This window comes from Ahaetulla prasina, chromosome 5 (genome assembly GCF_028640845.1).
Source record: "Ahaetulla prasina isolate Xishuangbanna chromosome 5, ASM2864084v1, whole genome shotgun sequence".
NCBI classification, from domain to species: domain Eukaryota; kingdom Metazoa; phylum Chordata; class Lepidosauria; order Squamata; family Colubridae; genus Ahaetulla; species Ahaetulla prasina.
This window is the reverse complement of record NC_080543.1, coordinates 12,772,849-12,792,974: the sequence shown is the minus strand read 5'-3', so window position 1 is coordinate 12,792,974 and position 20,126 is coordinate 12,772,849. Positions and strand designations below refer to the sequence as shown.

Below are 20,126 nucleotides of genomic sequence, written 5' to 3'. Positions count from 1 at the left end.
ACCTTATGGCTCTTGGTGAAGGTATCTTTTCTTTTATGTACACTGAGAGCATATGCAAATTCCTTTTGTGTCCAATCACACTTGGCCAATAAAGAATTCTATTCTATTCTATTCTATTCTATTCTATTCTATTCTATTCTATTCTATTCTATTCTATTCTATTTGCTGGAACAGGGTGCAAGAGGTTGTCCCAGCTGAAAACAGAGCTATGGAGCCCATTTTTGCTGGCAGAGCATTCGGGCCGCCAAAGGCACCCCCGACCCAAGTGACATCAAGCTTAAGGTGACCAACTTTTTTACAATGAGAAGGAGGACACAAATAATATTTATTTTTGTCATGTCATGTTGTGTTTCGGTAAGAAGTAAACAAAGCCACTTGCGCGCGGCGCACTCCCTCAAAACAATTGTGTGCGGAGCGCATGCGTCTCATAATTGCGTCTCGCCACACTGTACCGAGCCTTGATGGATCATCATGTCAAATACAAATACGTCACATCACAAGCAATGGATTGGCATCGGCATCGATCGAATATGGAGATTTACAGATTAGTCTTTTTAGGCTTATCTTTTCTTAATAAGTTTTTAAACAAGAGATTTTTATACCAATATATTAAAGATTGGAAATTCTTTATTGTTAGATGTTAAGCTGATTGGTGAGCAGATGGTGGAAAATGTGTAAGATAGAAGACAAGGGGAAGGAGAATGCTTAAGATGTGATTTTGATGGTATTTTTTTAAAAAAATATATATATAGGGTTTAATTTTTACAACTGACTTATTTTGGGTATAAGGTGTTACTATTTGATATATGTGAGGTATAAAGGAATGGGAAGATGGAATATTGTTTAACTTTTGGAGGACAGATAGAAAAATTTATGGATGTAATGTTGGTATTTGGTTAAATAGAATTTAATTGTTATAATTGATATATTTTGGATATAAGTTATAATTTTAATAATGTTATTTGACAGATGTAAGGTAAATTAGTCTTCAAATATTGAAAAGGAGAACACATAGGAGGATACTTTTTGAGAGAGGACAGAATTTACAAAAGAAGGACTGTCCTCCCTAAAGGGGGACGATTGGTCACCTTAATCAAGCTGGCCACTCCCACTCTGGCCATGCCCATCCCAGGCCCCTGAGGTCAAAACACAACCCTGATGCGGCCCTCAATGAAATCGAGTTTGACAGCCCTAGAAGAATCTAGAGGATTCTAGAGGAATCTTAGGTTTTGCTATGGCTTGCCTTCCCGCAGTCTTCCACCCAGTTTTTCCCCCGGGCCCCTCCCCCACCCCCCAGGAAAAAAAACCACACCTTGCTTTCCATACCTCTTTTCCACCATCGTCGGTAATGGAGATATAGTTGGGAGAGCTTTGATTTGGGTAAGAAAGGAGGACATCATAGTGAACCAGTTCTGCTGTGTCCAAGCCAAAGGCTTTCCACTGGCTCTGGATTTGCTTGGCCAACCGAAGGTTCTGCTCTGTTCCGGCCACATGTGGGAAGCTGGTGAAGGAGCTAGAAAAAGCACAGCACCTCAGGATGAAAGCACTGCTAAGCCCAGAAATGCAGCTGCTGTTATTTTTATTTATTTATTTATTTATTTATTTAGCATACAGCATCTACAGAAGTATATATGTTGTTATATATTATAATGATGAGCCACGGTGGCACAGTGGTTAGAGTGCAAATACTGCAGGCTGCTTCTGCTGTCTGCCGGCAGTTCGAGTCTCACTGACTCAAGGTTGACTTCCATCCTTCCGAGGTGGGTAAAATGAGGACCCAGATTGCTGGGGGCAATAGGCTGACTCTGTAAACCACTTAGAGAGGGCTGTAAAAGCACTGTGAAGCAGTATATAAGTCTCAGTGTCATTGTGAAGGAAAGAAGGGAGACAGGGAGGGAGGGAAGTACGGTGGAAGGGAAAGAAGGGAGGGAGGGAAGGAAGGAAGAAAGGAAGGAAGGAAGGGTCGGTCATTGCAAGCTAACTCTGCCCACTGCCAGCAGTTCGATCAAGGTTGACTCAGCCTTCCATCCTCCCGAGGTGGGTAAAATGAGGAGCCAGATTGCTGGGGGCAATAAGCTGACTCTGTAAACCACTTAGAGAGGGCTGTAAAAGCACTGTGAAGCAGTCTATAAGTCTCAGTGCCAATGTGAAGGAAAAAAGGGAGACAGGGAGGGAGGGAAGTACAGAGGGAGGGAGGGAGGGAGGGAGGGAAGGAAGGAAGGAAGGAAGGAAGGAAGGAAGGAAGGAAGGAAGGGTCATTACAAGCTAACTCTGCCCACTGCCAGCAGTTCGATCAAGGTTGACTCAGCCTTCCATCCTCCCGAGGTGGGTAAAACGAGGACCCAGATTGTTGTGGGCCGACTCTGTAAACCACTTAGAGAGGGCTGTAAAGCACTGTAAAGCAGTATATAAGTCTAAGTGATATTGATATATTGATAATGTATAATTAATTACATACAGTATGTATACACACACACACACACAATTTATACAGTATATGTGTGTGTGTATATATACGTATGTGTATGTACACACACTCATAGTCCTCGACTTATGACCACAACTGTGTCCAAAATTTCATGTTGTTAAGCAAAGCAGTTAAGTATGTTCTGCCCCATTTTATGATCTTTCTTAACACAGATGTTCGTATATATGTGTGTGCGCGCGCATGTGTGCGTCTGTGTGTACATACATATACATACACACACAACTAGTTATCAACGTACAACCATTATATATATGTGTGTATGTGTATGTATGCATGCATGGATATGTATGTGTGTGTATATATATATATATTCACAGACAGACAGACAGACAGTTAGATAGATAGACAGATATATACGGCAAAGTATTTGTGTGTGTGTTAGTTACAAGTTGTTCAAGACCTAGGTTTGTAACAGTGTTGTATAGTGTAGTATGGATTGGATCAGTTGTACATTCATTAGTTATCCAGTTAATGAGAGGTAGATTTAGGTTACCCAGGAAGATAAGAGGATGTGGGCAAGAGGTAGCCCATGTTAGCAGTGAGGTTAACATAATTGCATGAGTAATGTCGTAGTCAGGGGCTCTGTAGCATAGTAAGAATTGAAGTGTGGTGTTAAGGGATAGGTCGCATACAATAGTTGCAACCTATCCCTTAACACCACACTTCATTTCATACTATGCTACAGAGCCCCTGACTACGACATTACTCATGCAAATATGTTAACCTCACTGCTAACATGGGCTACCTCTTGCCCATATCCTGTGTGTGTGTGTATGATCAGCCCACCCCAGATTGTTTTCCAAAGTGTACATAATTTAAAAAAAAAAAATAGCAATAGGTGGTCAAAACAGCAGACTTACCGTAGAAAATCCTGAATATTTTCTGCCTTCATTTCCGAAAACAGTTGTTTTCTTACGTTTGTAAAAGCCTCGTTGGTGCCATGCGACTCGATTAAGAATTTCACCAACCAACCTGCAGGGTCAAAAAAAAAAAAAAAGAACAAGATGATAGTTCATTTATCCCTCCCCAATAATCGACAGAATAACAGAGTCGGAAGGGACCTTGGAGGTCTTCTAGTCCAACCCCCTGCTCAAGCCGGAGACTTATACCATTTCAGAGACCTAATGGCTGACATAGGGAGGCTCATCATCTGAGATGGGTCATGGTCTCAACTTTCAGCAGTGCCCGGTGGAAGTCAAGTACGAATACAACTGTCCAAAATCAAGGGCTTGCACCTTGATCATTCAGTAATAGACTAAGGTGCAGAAATCGGGTGAACCAGTAGCAGCAGTGGCGGGAGGCTCCGCCCACTTGCCCGGATGTCATAATGGAAGCTCTGCGCATGTGCAGAAGTTTTGTGCATGCACAGAAGCACCACACGAACACTCACAGTTCCGAACCGGTAGCAAAGGTAAGTGAAAACTACTACTGGATGGGATGGGATGGAGTAGAATGAAGAGAAGAAACGAGATGAGACGAGACGAGAAGAGAATTCTTTTTTTTTTTGCAAAAAGTTTTTACTTTTTATAAAACATAAAAAAAAAATCATTTTGAACAGGATAGCAGTCAGGTACATCATTAAACAAATTTCAAATTTTACCCCCCATTGCATTAAATACGTTATATTTCCTTCACCCTCTTAAGATTATTTTTGTTTGCACATATCTATTAAAAAGTTCTGTTCCATCCCCCCATTCTGAAATCAATATTTAAGTCAAGTCTAGTCCCCATATTTTGAACCCCTTCTATAATTTAATCTCATAAAGACAATTGTTATTACATAGCCCAGTACCCAAAAAAAAGCAACAAGAAAAGAGAAGAAAAAAAAGACGAATAGAATAGAATAGAATAGAATAGAATAGAATAGAATAGAATAGAATAGAATATATGTGTGTATGTGTATGTATGCATGCATGTATGTGTGTGTATATATATATGTATGTACACACACTCATAGTCCTCGACTTATGACCACAACTGTGTCCAAAATTTCATGTTGTTAAGCAAAGCAGTTAAGTATGTTCTGCCCATTTTATGATCTTTCTTAACACAGATGTTCAGATATATGTGTGTGTATATATATGTGTGTGCGTGTATACATATACATACACACACAACTAGTTATCAACGTACAACCATTATATATATGTGTGTATGTGTATGTATGCATGCATGGCTATGTATGTGTGTATATATATATATATTCACAGACAGACAGTTAGATAGATAGACAGATATATACGGCAAAGTATTTGTGTGTGTGTGTGTGTTAGTTACAAGTTGTTCAAGACCTAGGTTTGTAACAGTGTTGTATAGTGTAGTATGGATTGGATCAGTTGTACATTCATTAGTTATCCAGTTAATGAGAGGTAGATTTAGGTTACCCAGGAAGATAAGAGGATGTGGGCAAGAGGTAGCCCATGTTAGCAGTGAGGTTAACATATTTGCATGAGTGATGTCGTAGTCAGGGGCTCTGTAGCATAGTAAGAATCGAAGTGTGGTGTTAAGGGATAGGTCGCATACAATAGTTGCAACCTATCCCTTAACACCACACTTCGTTTCATACTATGCTACAGAGCCCCTGACTACGACATCGCTCATGCAAATATGTTAACCTCACTGCTAACATGGGCTACCTCTTGCCCATATCCTGTGTGTGTGTGTATGATCAGCCCACCCCAGATTGTTTTCCAAAGTGGACATAATTTTAAAAAAAAAATAGCAATAGGTGGTCAAAACAGCAGACTTACCGTAGAAAATCCTGAATATTTTCTGCCTTCATTTCCGAAAACAGTTGTTTTCTTACGTTTGTAAAAGCCTCGTTGGTGCCATGCGACTCGATTAAGAATTTCACCAACCAACCTGCAGGGTCAAAAAAAAAAAAAAAAGAACAAGATGATTGTTCATTTATCCCTCCCCAATAAATCGACAGAATAATAGAGTTGGAAGGGACCTTGGAGGTCTTCTAGTCCAACCCCCTGCTCAAGCCGGAGCCCTATACCATTTCAGAGACCTAATGGCTGACCTGTGGAGGCTCATCACCTGATGGGCCGTGGTCTCAACTTTCAGCAGTGCCCGGTGGAAGTCAAGTACGAATACAACTGTCCAAAATCAAGGGCTTGCATCTTGACCATTCAGTAACAGGCTAAGGTGCAAAAATCGGGTGAACCGGTAACAGCAGTGGCGGAAGGCTCTGCCCACTTGCCCGGACGTCATAATGGAAGCTCTGCGCATATGCAGAAGTTTTGTGCATGCACAGAAGCACCACACGAACACTCACAGTTCCGAACCGGTAGCAAAGGTAAGTGAAAACTACTACTGGATGGGATGGGATGGAGTAGAATGAAGAGAAGAAACGAGATGAGACGAGACGAGAAGAGAATTCTTTTTTTTTTTTTGCAGAAAGTTTTTATTTTTTATAAAACATAAAAAAAAATCATTTTGAACAGGATAGCAGTCAGGTACATCATTAAACAAATTTCAAATTTCACCCCTCATTGTATTAAATGCGTTATATTTCCTTCACCCTCTTAAGATTATTTTTGTTTGCACATATCTATCAAAAAGTTCTGTTCCATCCCCCCATTCTGAAATCAATATTTAAGTCAAGTCTAGTCCCCATATTTTGAACCCCTTCTATAATTTAATCTCATAAAGACAATTGTTATTACATAGCCCAGTACCCAAAAAAAAAGCAACAAGAAAAGAGAAGAAAAAAAAGACGAATAGAATAGAATAGAATAGAATAGAATAGAATAGAATAGAATAGAATAGAATAGAATAGAATAGAATAGAATAGAATAGAATTTTATTGGCCAAGTGTGATTGGACACACAAGGAATTTGTGCCTTTGGTGCATATGCTCTCAGTGTACATAAAAGAAAAGATACCTTCATCAAGGTACAACATTTACAACACAATTGATGGTCAATATATCAATATAAATCATAAGGATTGCCAGCAACAAAGTTACAGTCATACAGTCATAAGTGGAAGGAGATTGGTGATGGGAACTATGTGACGATTAATAGTAGTGCAGATTCAGTACATAGTTTGACAGTGTTGATGGAATTATTTGTTTAGCAGAGTGATGGCCTTCGGGAAAAAACTGTTCTTGTGTCTAGTTGTTCTGGTGTGCAGTGCTCTAAATTTCTTACATACCATTTCAATTTCATATTTAACTTAGTTCTTAGAAGAGAATTGAATTCTTTATTGGCCAAGTGTCATTGAACACACAAGGAATTTGTCTCCAGTACAGGAGCACACAATATATTTCCAAACAATAGAGAAAATAGTAGTAATAATAAACATCATCAAACATCTTAATATTATCCCTCTGTTGATGCAGCCTAGGAGTGTGTATGCAGTCTCTTCCAGAGTAGAGTAGAGTAGAGTAGAGTAGAGTAGAATTCTTTATTGGCCAAGTGTGACTGTACACACAAGGAATATGTCTCCAGTGCATAAGCTTTCAGGCATACGTGCAAGCAACAAGTTGATATGATGATCATACTCACAAAATACAACCATCATAAATCATAAGATACAGCACTCAGTGACAGTGTAGAACAAGAAGCAATGGGTGGAAACTGATCAAGGAGAGAAGCAACTTAGAACTAAGGAGAAATTTCCTGACAGTTAGAACAATTAATAAGTGGAACGACTTGCCTTCAGAAGTTGTGAATGCTCCAACACTGGAAATTTTTAAGAAAATGTTGGATAACCATCTGTCTGAGATGATGTAGGGTTTCCTGCCTGGGCAGGGGGTTGGACTAGAAGGCCTCCAAGGTCCCTTCCAACTCTGTTGTTGTTGTTGTTATTAAATCCACAGTCATAAGATTAATATGTTTTTTTTAACAGAGAATTTGGGGGAAAAGCCACTTTGTTCTAGTGGTTGAAGCATCAGGCTAGAAAGAGGGTGAATTCTAGTAGAATAGAATAGAATAGAATAGAATAGAATAGAATAGAATAGAATAGAATAGAATAGAATAGAATAGAATAGAATAGAATAGAATAGAATAGAATTTTATTGGGCAAGTGTGATTGGACACACAAGGAATTTGTCTTGGTGCATATGCTCTCAGTGTACATAAAAGAAAAGACACGTTCATCAAGGTACAACATTTACAACACAATTGATGGTCAATATATCAATATAAATCATAAGGATTGCCAGCAACAAGTTATAGTCATACAGTCATAAGTGGAAAGAGATTGGTGATGGGAACTATGAAACGATTAATAGTAGTGCAGATTCAGTAAATAGTCTGACAGTGTTGAGGGAATTATTTGTTTAGCAGAGTGATGGCCTTCGGGAAAAAACTGTTCTTGTGTCTAGTTGTTCTGGTGTGCAGTGCTCTATAGCTGCTTTGAGGGTAGGAGTTGAAACAGTTTATGTCCAGGATGCGAGGGATCTGCAAATATTTTCACGGCCCTCTTCTTGATTTGTGCAGTATACAGGTCCTCAATGGAAGGCAGGTTGGTAGCAATTATTTTTTCTGCAGTTCTAATTATCCTCTGAAGTCTGTGTTTTTCTTGTTGGGTTGCAGAACCGAACCAGACAATTATAGAGGTGCAAATGACAGACTCAATAATTCCTCTGTAGAATTGGATCAGCAGCTCCTTGGGCAGTTTGAGCTTACTGAGTTGGCGCAGAAAGAACATTCTTTGTTGTCCTTTTTTAATGATGTTTTTGATGTTAGCTGTCCATTTGAGATCTTGCGATATGATAGAAGCCAGAAATTTGAAGGTTTCTACTGTAGTCCCATCTTAACCATGAAAGCCAGGTGGGTGACTTTGCACCCGTCACCAGGAGATAGTGAGTTCTAGTCCTACCATAGGCATGAAAGCTGGCTGGGTGACTTTGGCCCAGTCTCTCTCTCTCTCAGCCCAACCCACCTCCCAGGGTTGTTGTTGTGGACAAAATAGGAGGAGGAGGGATTATTAGGTATATTCCATGCCTTGGGTTATTTCCGGTGTTGGGCTACTGCCGGTTCAGACGGGCGAACGATCAGCTGGCCCCACCCACCCATCCCCACCCTATCATGTCTTATATTTCCTTCTTTCTGACTCAGATGATTCGCATGGCACAGCTGATTTCCGAACCTCTGCTGTTCTACTTATTTATTTTATTTTATTTATTTATAATTTAATTTCTATACCGCCCTTCTCCCGAAGGACTCAGGGCCGTTTACAGCCATATTAAAATACAAAGAATAAATAGCAAATTTAAAAAGAATTTAAAAACAGATATTTAATAGGCCAATCAACTAAAACGGTCATAGACTGACATAAAACCCCTTACAATTTACAATTAAAATACACTTAGGCTAGTCCCGCTCGATAAAATAATAAAGTCTTCAGTTCCCGTTTGAAGGTACGGAGGTCGGGGAGTTGGCATAACCCCAGAGGCAACTCATTCCAAAGGGCCGGTGCTGCCACAGAGAAGGCTCTCCCCTCTACTTACCGGGGCTGCCTTAGAAGGTATTTATTTTATTTTATTTATTTATTTCATCAAGCAGGCATTAGATAACATATAAGTTAAGACATAATTATGAATACATTAGGAAATGGATACGAATACATGGAGATATTAGGACAGGGATGGTAGGCATGATGGTGCACTTATGCACGCCCCTTACAGACTCTTAGGAATGGGGTGAGGTCAACAGTAGACAATCTTAGGTTAAAGTTTTGGGGGGTGTTCGGAATGAAACCACAGAGTCAGGTAGTGCATTCCAGGCATTGACCACTCTGTTGCTGAAGTCGTATTTTCTGCAATCGAGTTTGGTGCGGTTTACCTTAAGTTTGTATCTATTGTGTGCTCGTGTGTTGTTGTGGTTGAAGCTGAAGTAGTCATTGACAGGCAGGACATTGTAGAAGATGATTTTAGATGATGTAAGCAGCTGAGCTTCAAATTGCTATATTTTGAACGCATGCTCAAAATAATAACACAAAGTGTGTTAGGTGTGAGGGTGTGCACGCGCAAAGCCAGCACTCACCGAACCGGTTGTTAAACTGGTTGCAGACCACCACTGGTTATTTGTCACAACAATAAAGACAGGATACAAACAAACATATAGCCCGCAAATGCAAATTGCATTGCATTTCTATCATCAGGATGGCAACAGATCTTTTGCATGTCTGCCATCAGGATTGCAAAAGATGTTATTCCCCTCATGTGCCTACCTGGACAAAATTGCATCCGAGAAATAATTGCACAACCGCTCCTTTGTTTTGCTACTGAAGTCTGGCCGGGGTGAAGTGAGTAACAGCATTGTAAGGCAGGTCTTTTTTTTTTTAAAGAAAGGAGTAAAGTTTCTCTTGATTCAGTTGCAACATCTGGAGAATTTATTAGTTGGGGAAGAAGGACAAGGAAGTGGCACTTCCAAGAATTATTGCAGGGGGGAAAGGAAACCGGTTCAGACTGAATCTGCCATTTGTTTTGGCTTATTTCGGTCAGCAAGTTCAGTGGGGATTAAAAACGGCAACGAAAGTTTACATTGGCAGGAAGGGCACCTTTTGCAAACTCTTGGGAGAAACTGCATTAGTTCTACAGTATCTGTTGTGTCTGCGCCCCCTGAGCCGGGCCCCCTGCCAGAACGTGACTTGGAAAGTGAGGGGGCCATCAGGACTTACCCCGGGAGCACCGGCTTCCCTGGCTCAGCTCCAGGACCCAAAGGCAGGCCAGGTGGAGGAGATAACAAGGCCTTCCTCCCCTGACTCTTCCCCCCCCCCAGGCCACACCTCCAGATCCAGCTGATGGCAATCAGGCCTGGCTGGACCCTAGGTTTCGTAGGCAGGAGAGGCGGGAACAACAGAAGCAGGGGTGGGGCAGGCCTAGGAAGTGCTGAGTCATGGAACCACACCCCACAGGATATAAAACCAGCAAGCGCTGCTGTGCCTCTTCGTAGCAGGCAAATCAACTGCTTAACTAAGAGCTGAAGTACTGTTTGACTCATCGGCATCGAGGGAGATAACAGAGACACTTGGCAGACATTCGCTAGTTTGCTGCCAGAGCTGATAGCTAATTAAGCCATCGCTCGGACGGAGACGAGGGGGGACAGAACAGTATCTTTCCCCTGCCACGCCCACCAAGCCATACCACGCCCACCAAGCCACACCCACAGAACCGGTGCTAACTTTCTACATAAATTTGTTGGTCATAAATTTGTCCGGCAAAAAGGGAATATGAAAAAAAAAATCCCTAACAGTTAAACGGATAGCTCAAGAGGTACACGCAGTATTAGGATCTCCTGCTCCTTGGGTCTTCCCACCCCAATTTGCACAGCATCTGCAGTCCCCAAAGTCGACCAAACTCCTTGGGGCAGCCGTTCTGCAGCACTGCTGTGCGAATGAATAGAGAGTTACACAAAACCTTGAAACAGCGCCAAAGCAATTTAAATTGTGCATGGAAAATAAATAAGTAAATAAATAAGGATGATTGACTCAGAGAACTGGCATAACATGATGTCTCTGTCCCACTGGCTAAGGAATAAAAAAGTTGCCATCTTTTATTACCTCACTTACACACTGTGCAAGCTTTGTGCTGGGAAATTCATTGTTATTTTGGGTGCACCAGAAGGATTACATAACATCCAGCCTAAGCAAAGCTTGTAAGACCATGCTACATTTTTCTACATTCCTCTCCCTCCCACCCCCTTGTTGGAGGTTGTGGGGGGCGGGGGCGGGGGGAGGATGAGGAAAGGAACAGTGGAGTTCATCACAGTTATCATGCCCTCAACAGGAGCAAGTTTAGGAAATGTTAAACTTGGTTAAGTTCACTTTTAGAAGGACTATAACAGGCTTTGCACCCCTGGCTTGTTTGGGTTGACGGCAGCCGGGAAAGAAAAATTGGGAAATCGGAATAAAACTGAACATTCTGCTTGGATTGAAAGATTATTTGTTTCTTTCCCTATATATATATATATATATGCTTATACTTCCTTGTTTCTCCTCATACAGAGGAATTATTGAGTCTGTCATTTGCACCTCTATAACTGTCTGGTTCGGTTCTGCAACCCAACAAGAAAAACACAGACTTCAGAGGATAATTAGAACTGCAGAAAAAAACAATTGCTACCAACCTGCCTTCCATTGAGGACCTGTATACTGCACGAATCAAGAAGAGGGCCGTGAAAATATTTACAGATCTCTCACATCCTGGACATAAACTGTTTCAACCCCTACCCTCAAAACGACGCTATAGAGCACTGCACACCAGAACAACTAGACACAAGGACAATTTTTTCCCGAAGGCCATCACTCTGCTAAACAAATAATTCCATCAACACTGTCAGACTATTTACTGAATCTGCACTACTATTAATCATTTCATAGTTCCCATCACCAATCTCTTTCCACTTATGACTGTATGACTATAACTTGTTGCTGGCAATCCTTATGATTTATATTGATATATTGACCATCAATTGTGTTGTAAATGTCGTACCTTGATGAACGTATCTTTTCTTTTATGTACACTGAGAGCATATGCACCAAGACAAATTCCTTGTGTGTCCAATCATACTTGGCCAATAAATTCTATTCTATTCTATTCTATTCTATATTTGTTTATACATTATATAATCTTTTAGTATTATGCTTGTATATATTGTTTTGAAAAAAATAAAAAAATAAATAAAAAATAAAAATTAGTTGTGATCGTTCTAGGAAGAAATTCAGATTTTAAAAAAAAATTACACTGAAACATTTTGGTCGTGAGTGAAATGTCATGAGTGACATTTTGGTCATGAGTTTTTTTTTAAAAAAAACAAAAAAAAAACACAAACACAACAGCAGCAGCTCTTTCTTTGAGTTTTTCTTCACGGTAACCAACTCTTAAAAAGAACATTCCGGGCGCAAAACCTCGGAATCAAGCCACGGGTGTGGATTACAAGAAGCAATCCAGATCTCAGTTAAGTTAAGAGCGGATCATCAGATAAAAATCCATTAGCATTAACATGACAGGAAACTGGGAGAGCTGAAACAATGAAGAGATCTTGTTACGCATTGTTCCACAAGTTTGCTCAGAATTTATCATATGGAACTCATTGATGCCATAATTTCACGAAGGGGAAGAGGTTGGGGGTGGGGAGGGAGAATGGCTGTAAAATTCCTGAGTGTGTGGATTTGCATTTTGAAGACTATGTAACATCTGCCAGAAGTTGAAACAAGACCCAGAATCTGTTCAAGATGCCTGGCCTGAGCTTTAGGTAAAGAGCACACGCGAGAAGGGCCTCTGAGCGTACGGACTTCCTTCTTAAAACTTGGAAGCTCCAATTGTGCTGCCATCCTGCCTTGTCAGGACACTTAATGGCTGTGGGAGATAACAGAATAACTAGAGTTGGAAGGGACCTTAGAGGTTTTCTAGCCCAACCCCCTGCTCAAGCAGGAGACCCCCCCTACACTATTTAGCTGTCCAATTTAATTCTCTGTCCAATTTCTTCTTCAAATCCTTCAGCTGACTTTGATGATGGACGATTCTGGGGCATAAATTTTCTTCAGCGACCTAGTTCTTTTGGTAGAGTGTGGACTTTGAACCTAAAACATATGAAGAACATTTGCAGGAACTGGGCATGGCTAGTCCAGTGAAGAGAAGGACCAGGGGAGACATGATAACAGTGTTCCAATATTTGAGGGGCTGCCACAGAGAGGAGGGGGTCAAGCTATTTTCCAAAGCACCTGAAGGCCAGACAAGGAATAATGGATGGAAACTGACCAAGGAGAGATTCAACCTGAAAATAAGGAGAAATTTTTTGACAGTGAGAACAATCAACCCATGGAACAGAAGTTGCCTTCAGAAGTTGTGGGCTCTTCATCACTGGAAGCTTTCAAGAAGAGACTGGACTGCCACCTATCAGAAATGGTGTAGGGTCTCCTGCTTGGGCGGGGGTGGGGGGGTTGGACTAGATGACCTACAAGGTCCCTTCCAACCCTGTTAGTCTATAGCATCTGTAGGTTTCATACCCACTGACATAACTTCAAAGCAAAAAAGAGATGGGTGTTTTTGTTACCAAAGATGCTACTGGTTAAAATGGGTTAGGCTTTGGTTTAAAAGACACACACTCTCTATTTCTTCTTAGCAAGCTTATGAGTTTTCCTAGTGTTAATACTACTGCCAGGGCATGAGAAGTACAGAATAGTACTGTTAAAAGTACAGAAGTACTGTTAACACCAAATAGACATAGGGGCAAGAATATGGGATTATCCCTAGTATTGAGGTGGGTAATGTGGTTGGTGGTGGTGGGGGGTTGGATTAGATGACCTAAAACAGGGGTCTCCAACCTTGGCAACTTTAAGACTTGTGGACTTCAACTCCCAGAATTCCTCAGCCAGCTTTGCTTAAAGTTGCCAAGGTTGGAGACCCCTGACCTAAAAGGTCCCTTCCAACTCTGTTACAGAATTAAAATCTGTAAAAAAAAAACCAAAAAAACCTGGGCTAAGAGACTGAGCTTGTCGATCAGAAAGGTCGGCGGCTCGGCGGTTCGACTCCCTAGTACGTGTCGCTTGCCTGGGCAGGGGGTTGGACTGGATGACCTCCCAAGGTCCCTTCCAACTCTGGTACTGTTACTTAAAAAAACAACAACAACAACACACGCACGCACACCCATCCCACCCGATCCTATTCTTTTCACCAAGCTAGACAGCCCGTTGGGGGTCCAGCCGGGCAAAGCCTCCGGGATGGCCGCGGCTGCGCTCCGATCCAAGACCCTGCGCTCCCGCGTCCTCGCCTCCCTTTGCTTCCCCGAAGCGCCGGTGGGAGCAAAGCCCCGTGCTTACCCGCTAAGAAACCCAGCAGGAACAGCGCCGCCAGCGCCGCGATGCCCAGCCAGCTGCAAAGCGTCACTTTCCACCTGCCCATGTTCGCTTTCCAGACCAAGGACGGCTGGCGCGGGACGAAGGAAGGGAAGGTTCCCGTCCCGGCTGGGGGAGCCGCCACCCATCTCTCCGCCCATTGGCAATTTTCTCTCCCTCCAGCACACACTCCGAAAGCCAGCTGGGACGATGAACTGGGATTGCGGGAGGGACAGGGCAGGGGGAGAGTCCCACTCGGAAACACAGGGCGCCTACTTCCCGCTCCCTCTAAAACACGCACAGTACAACACAACAGGGCACAGCCCCTCTATAAATAAAGTGCCGGGAAGCTGAGAAGGAAAAAAAGACCACGCGGTAGATAACGAAAGGAGAGAAGAGTTGGAAAGGGACCTTGGAGGTCTTCTAGACCAACCCCCTGCTGCAGGCAGGAAACCCCACGCCACTTCAGACAAACGGTTATCCAACATCTTCTTTAAAAAGTCCCACTTGTTGGAGTTTCCGCAACTTCTGGAGGCAAGCCGTACCGCTGATGAATTTGTTCTCGCTGTCTTTGGTCTATGGCTGTCACGAATTGATTAATTGTTCGCACTGTCAGGAAATCTCTCCTTTAGTTCTAAGTTGCGACTCTCCTTGATTAGTTTCTACCCACTGCTTCTCCTCCTACCCTCAGGTGCTTTGGAGAATAGGTTGACCCCACTCTTCTTTATGGCAACCCCCTAAATATTGGAACGCTGCTATCATGTCCAGATTGGGTTCATTCCACATCATGATCTCTTTGAAGTTCATCCTGAACTCTTTGGACCAAAACCCTGTTTTGGTTTTGCCCGATGGCAAATCAGCACTCAGAAAGCACCGTGTCCAAGAACTAAGTTTAACGCTCAACAGAATTACTTTATTTTATTTTACCTTACTTTACTTTACTTTTTATTTTATTTTACTTTTTATTTTATTTTATTTTGCTTTTTATTTTATTTTATTTTTACTTTACTTCAATTTATTTTATTTTATTGCAGGTAAACATGTGCAACTGATTCCTACACAGAACTGGTGGCTTTTTCCCCGGATGTCAAGGATTACCTGTACCAAGGCACCTGGACTTTGGGAAGAGTTGCCTTACCTGTGTTGCAATTCACTAATCAACCAGTAGAGGCAGCAAAAATAGTTCTCTGTAACCTTTTTGCTACAGTACCCTCAAACCACGCTCTAGTCTAGGACAGTGTTTGTTATAACCTCAGTCACTTGGAGAAGTCTGGATTTCTTCTTCTAAAATTCCCCAGCCAGAAGCGGGATTGTTTTTAAATAAAACAAATGATGTATAAGAATATGACAATGGTGACATGATAGCACTGTTCCAATATCTCAGGGGCTGCCACAAAGAAGAGAAGGTCAAAGCTATTCTCCAAAGCACCTGAGGGTAGAACAAGAAGCAATGGGTGGAAACTAATCAAGGAGAGATGCAACTTAGAACTAAGGAGAAATTTCCTGACAGTTAGAACAATTAATCAGTGGAACGGCTTGCCTTCAGAAGTTGTGAATGCTCCAACACTGGAATTTTTCAAGAAACTGGACAACCATTTGCCAAAAATGGTGTAGAGTTTGAACTAGAAGACCTCCAAGGTCCCTTTCCAATGAAGGAGAGGTTAGAACTGTTTTAATCCTCTAGATCATGGCTCTCCAACCTTGGCAACTTTAAGACTTAAGACCGCCAGCTCTGCTGACTGAGGAATTCTGGGAGTTGAAATCCACAAGTCTTAAAGTTGCCAAGGTTGGAGAGCCCTGCTCCAGATAGATACCCCAAAACTCTGGATTCCAAGAATTTAAAAAAACACACACAACAACAACTGCTCACTCCACCTCGTGAGTTCACTTTTCCACAGAGAAGGAACAATGAACCTTGCTCTATGGACCTTGTATTCTTCCTGCCATTCCAAAACATCCAGAACCATTATCCTTACCTATAAGCTCATTGGTTTGTTTTACAAGGCTGTTTACGGTTACAGTTAGTGCCCTATCTCCTTGTTTAGATTATTGGTTAGCAATCTAAGGAGGGCCAGTTAATATTTCATGAAGGAAAAATAATTCTTGATTCCTGATGAGTGGTGCATTTGGGTGAGTTTGAAATAGCCTTATCTGAGTCGTAACGTTACCTAGCCTTGGACACCTCATCTTTTAGATCTACTTACTCATCTGGAAAAAGGACGTGTCTGTTTATATATGCATTTATTTATTTATTAATCTCGTTATCCAGCAACTCTTAAATTCTTTAATAAGAACCCTTTAATTTCTGTAATTTTAAAATTGCTTTACTATTTAAAGTAGAAATTTTGTTACATTTTTACTGTATTGTAAGCTGCCCAAAGTCACTTTGGATAAGAATAGAATAGAATAGAATAGAATAGAATAGAATAGAATAGAATAGAATAGAATAGAAGAGAAGAGAAGAGAAGAGAAGAGAAGAGAAGAGAAGAGTTGAAAGGGACCTTGGAGGTCTTCTAGTCCAACCCCCCACCCAAGCAGGAGATCCTATACCATTTCTGATAGGTGGCTGTCTAGTTTCTTCTTGAAAGCTTCCAGTGTTGGAGCATAATGCGGTGGGTGGTATATACAGGTAGTCCTTGACTTACAACAGTTCATTTAGTGACCAAAGTTACAACGGCTCTGAAAAAAGTGATTTGTGACTGTTTTTCACACTTATGACCATGGCCACATTCCCATGGTCCAAACTGAGCTTGGTTCCTAACTCATACTTATGACAGTTGCAGTGTCCTGGGGTCAGGTGATCACTTTTTGCAACCTTCTGACAAACAAAGTCAATTGGGAAGCCAGAGTCACTTACCAACCATGTTATTAACTTAATAACTGCAGTGATTCACTTACCAACTGTGGCAAGAAAGGTCATAAATGGGGCAAAACTCACTTAACAAATGTCTCACTTAGCAAACGGAAATTTTGGGCTCAATTCTGATCATAAGTCAAAGACCATCTGTAAATGATAGATAGATAGATAGATAGATAGATAGATAGATAGATAGATAGATAGATAGATAGATAGATAGATAGATAGATAGATAGATAGATAGATAGATAGATATTGAAAGATAAATAGATATATAGATGATAGATAGATAGATAGATAGATAGATAGATAGATAGATATTGAAAGATAAATAGATATATAGATGATAGATAGATAGATAGATAGATAGATAGATAGATAGATAGATAGATAGATAGATAGATAGATAGATAGATAGATAGATAGATAGATAGATATTGAAAGATAGATAGATAGATAGATAGATAGATAGATAGATAGATAGATAGATAGATAGATAGATAGATAGATAGATAGATATGGCCTTCTAAAGAGCAGTCAGGGTTGATCTCCTCTAGAACTGACTTGTTTGTTCACCTTGCAGTCCAAGGGACTCGCAGGAGCCTTCTCCAGCACCAGAGTTCAAAGGCCTCAATTCTTTGGCGCTCAGCCTTCCTTACGATACAACTTTCACAGCCATACATTGCAACTGGGAAAACCATCGCTTTGACTATACGCACTTTGGCTGTCAGGGTGATGTCTGCCTCTGCTTTTTAGTATGCTGTCAAAATTTGCCATAGCTTTCCTCCCCAGGAGCAAGCGTCTTTTAATTTCTTGGCTGCAGTCCCCATCTAATGTTAGATGCAGACAACATCTAACATGTGTGGATTCTGTCTTTCTTTTTTCCCAACTGATGTTTTTCCCAACAGCTGAAGAACCAGCTCTCTTCTCAGCCTGAAGCAATAAGGTGGTTCAAGGCCAGGCAGTTGAAGGGTGAGGCAGTTTGTTCGTACAGCCTGATAAGAGTAGCCCAAATGTAAATTTCTGGGCCTTGTTTGTCTTTTTGCCAATTGCTGGAGTCTGTTCTGACCTAGGCTTCACAAACGCACAAAGCAGATTCCTTGTCCCCCCGTTTTATTAAACTAATGTGAATTCCTCTCATCCAGCAAAGTCCTGGCAAACAGTCTTTTAAGGGTGAATTTACAATCACAGATCTTATCAGGCTTGGAGAGCTGCCAGGCCGATATCTTCTAAATGCAATGCTGTACAAGAAAATACTTGGCAAGGAGTCTCTAAGAATCATGAACAGACCTTCACACTAATTAAATAAACTAATTGTCTCCTGCAAACTCCACTCCCCTTTCGCTCCTCTTTATTCCCTATTGGACGGACCATTCACCATCCACCTGTGGCTTTACTCCTGAGTCGACCCTTGTTCCTTAGCTGTTCCCTTCTCCTAGTAGCTCTGCACATGTGCACATTGGGAACAGGCTCCAGCTGTTGTTCAGCCCCACTTATCTCCAACTCTGAAGGTAGCTGATAACTGTTAGATGGCCCTGGCCCCATCTCTGCCTCCGACACAGAACACTCATCAGAGCATTCCCCAGACTCGAGAACTGGCCCATGTTCCTCCCCAACCTCCTCATTGTCCATGTTTGCCACCAGCTCTGCTGGCCGGCCACAGCAGAGTCTGTCTTCTCCCTGATCCTTCAGTTCTCCATTTTCAGCCAGCTGTTTGGCATGTAGTCATGTTTTAAGCAGGTGTTTTTTTTCATTACATTATCTTTGGTGATCAAAAAAATGATCACAAAAGATATATTAGAGCTTGAACCATTGTTAGAGACCCCACACACCCACTTTATGGTCTGGTTGTGTTCAGTGGTGGGATTCAAGTAACTTAACAACCGGTTCTCTGCCCTAATGATTTCTTCCAACAACCAGTTTGCCAAACTGCTCAGAAAGTTAACAACCGGTTCTCCCAAAGTGATGCGAACCGGCTGAATCCCACCACTGGTTCTGTTGCTCCCCTCTGGGAGGAAGTTTCGAAGTATTTCTAGCAGGACTACCAGGTTCTGTAACAGCTTTGTTCCCCATGCCGTCCATCTGGTAAACTCACAAGATTCGTTTTTCTTGCCATGTACATGTATACATCCAGTGGTGGGATTCACTGTTTGTAACAACTGGTTCTCTCACACTTCCGCACATTCACATTACATGTTGTGTCTGCGCCCCTGAGCCGGGGCCCCTGCCAGAAAGTGACTTGGAAAATGAGGGGGAAGGGCCATCAGGACTTACCTCGGGAGCACCGGCTTCCCTGGCTCAGCTCCAGGAGCCAGAGGCAGGCCAGATGGAGGAGATAACGAGGCCTGCGTCCCCTGACTGTTTCCCCCCCAGGCCACGCCTCCAGACCCAGCTGATGGCAAACAGGCCTGGCTGGACCCTAGGTTTCGTAGGCAGGAGAGGCGGGAACAACAGAAGCAGGGTGGGGCAGGCCTAGGAAGTGCTGAGTCATGGAGCCACACCCCACAGGATATAAAAGCAGCAAGGGCTGCTATGCTTCTTCATGGCAGGCAAATCAACTGCTTAACTAGAGCTGAAGTACTATTCATTGACTCATTAGCATCAAGGGAGATAACAGAAACACTTGGCAGACGCTCGCTAGTTTGCTGCCAGAGCTGATAGTGCCATCGCTCGACTGAGGCGAGGGGGACAGAACATTACAATTGAAAGTTACCTTCTACTGAATCCAGAGTCAGTAAAACAACTGAGGCGCAGCAATATGCTCTGCTGTGCCTATCAGCTGGGTTTCAAACAAAAGAAATATAGGTAGGTTATAGAGCAGGGGCAGGCGGGTGGGCCCATCTGATTGTCGGAGAAAACCTGTTCGCTCTCAGCTGATCATTGGAGCTACCAGTATGCCCAAACTGGTCCAAACCGGCTGAATCCTACCCCTATACACATCTGAAGTTAGACTGTGTTGTTTCTCTGTGTCATATAACATATGTGGGT

At 42.1% G+C, this 20,126-nt stretch overlaps 1 protein-coding gene across 3 annotated transcripts in view; it reads right to left on the bottom strand.

Moving 5' to 3' along the window:
• The window catches only part of LOC131199881 (N-acetylated-alpha-linked acidic dipeptidase 2-like), a 64,228-nt gene extending 49,826 nt beyond the window's left edge, over positions 1-14,402 (bottom strand). For 2 of the 3 annotated variants that reach the window (XM_058186128.1, XM_058186127.1), the window contains exons 1-2: positions 3,349-3,460; positions 1,327-1,513 (exon numbers count right to left, since the gene is read on the bottom strand). In XM_058186128.1, the coding sequence (XP_058042111.1) occupies positions 1,327-1,513; positions 3,349-3,380 (219 nt within the window). In that variant the 5' untranslated portion in view covers positions 3,381-3,460. Of the gene's footprint in view, positions 1-1,326; positions 1,514-3,348; positions 3,461-5,238; positions 5,351-14,266 lie in introns of those variants that run through there. The other variant, XM_058186130.1, reaches the window with a different exon arrangement.
• Positions 14,403-20,126: the final 5,724 nt, after the last annotated feature.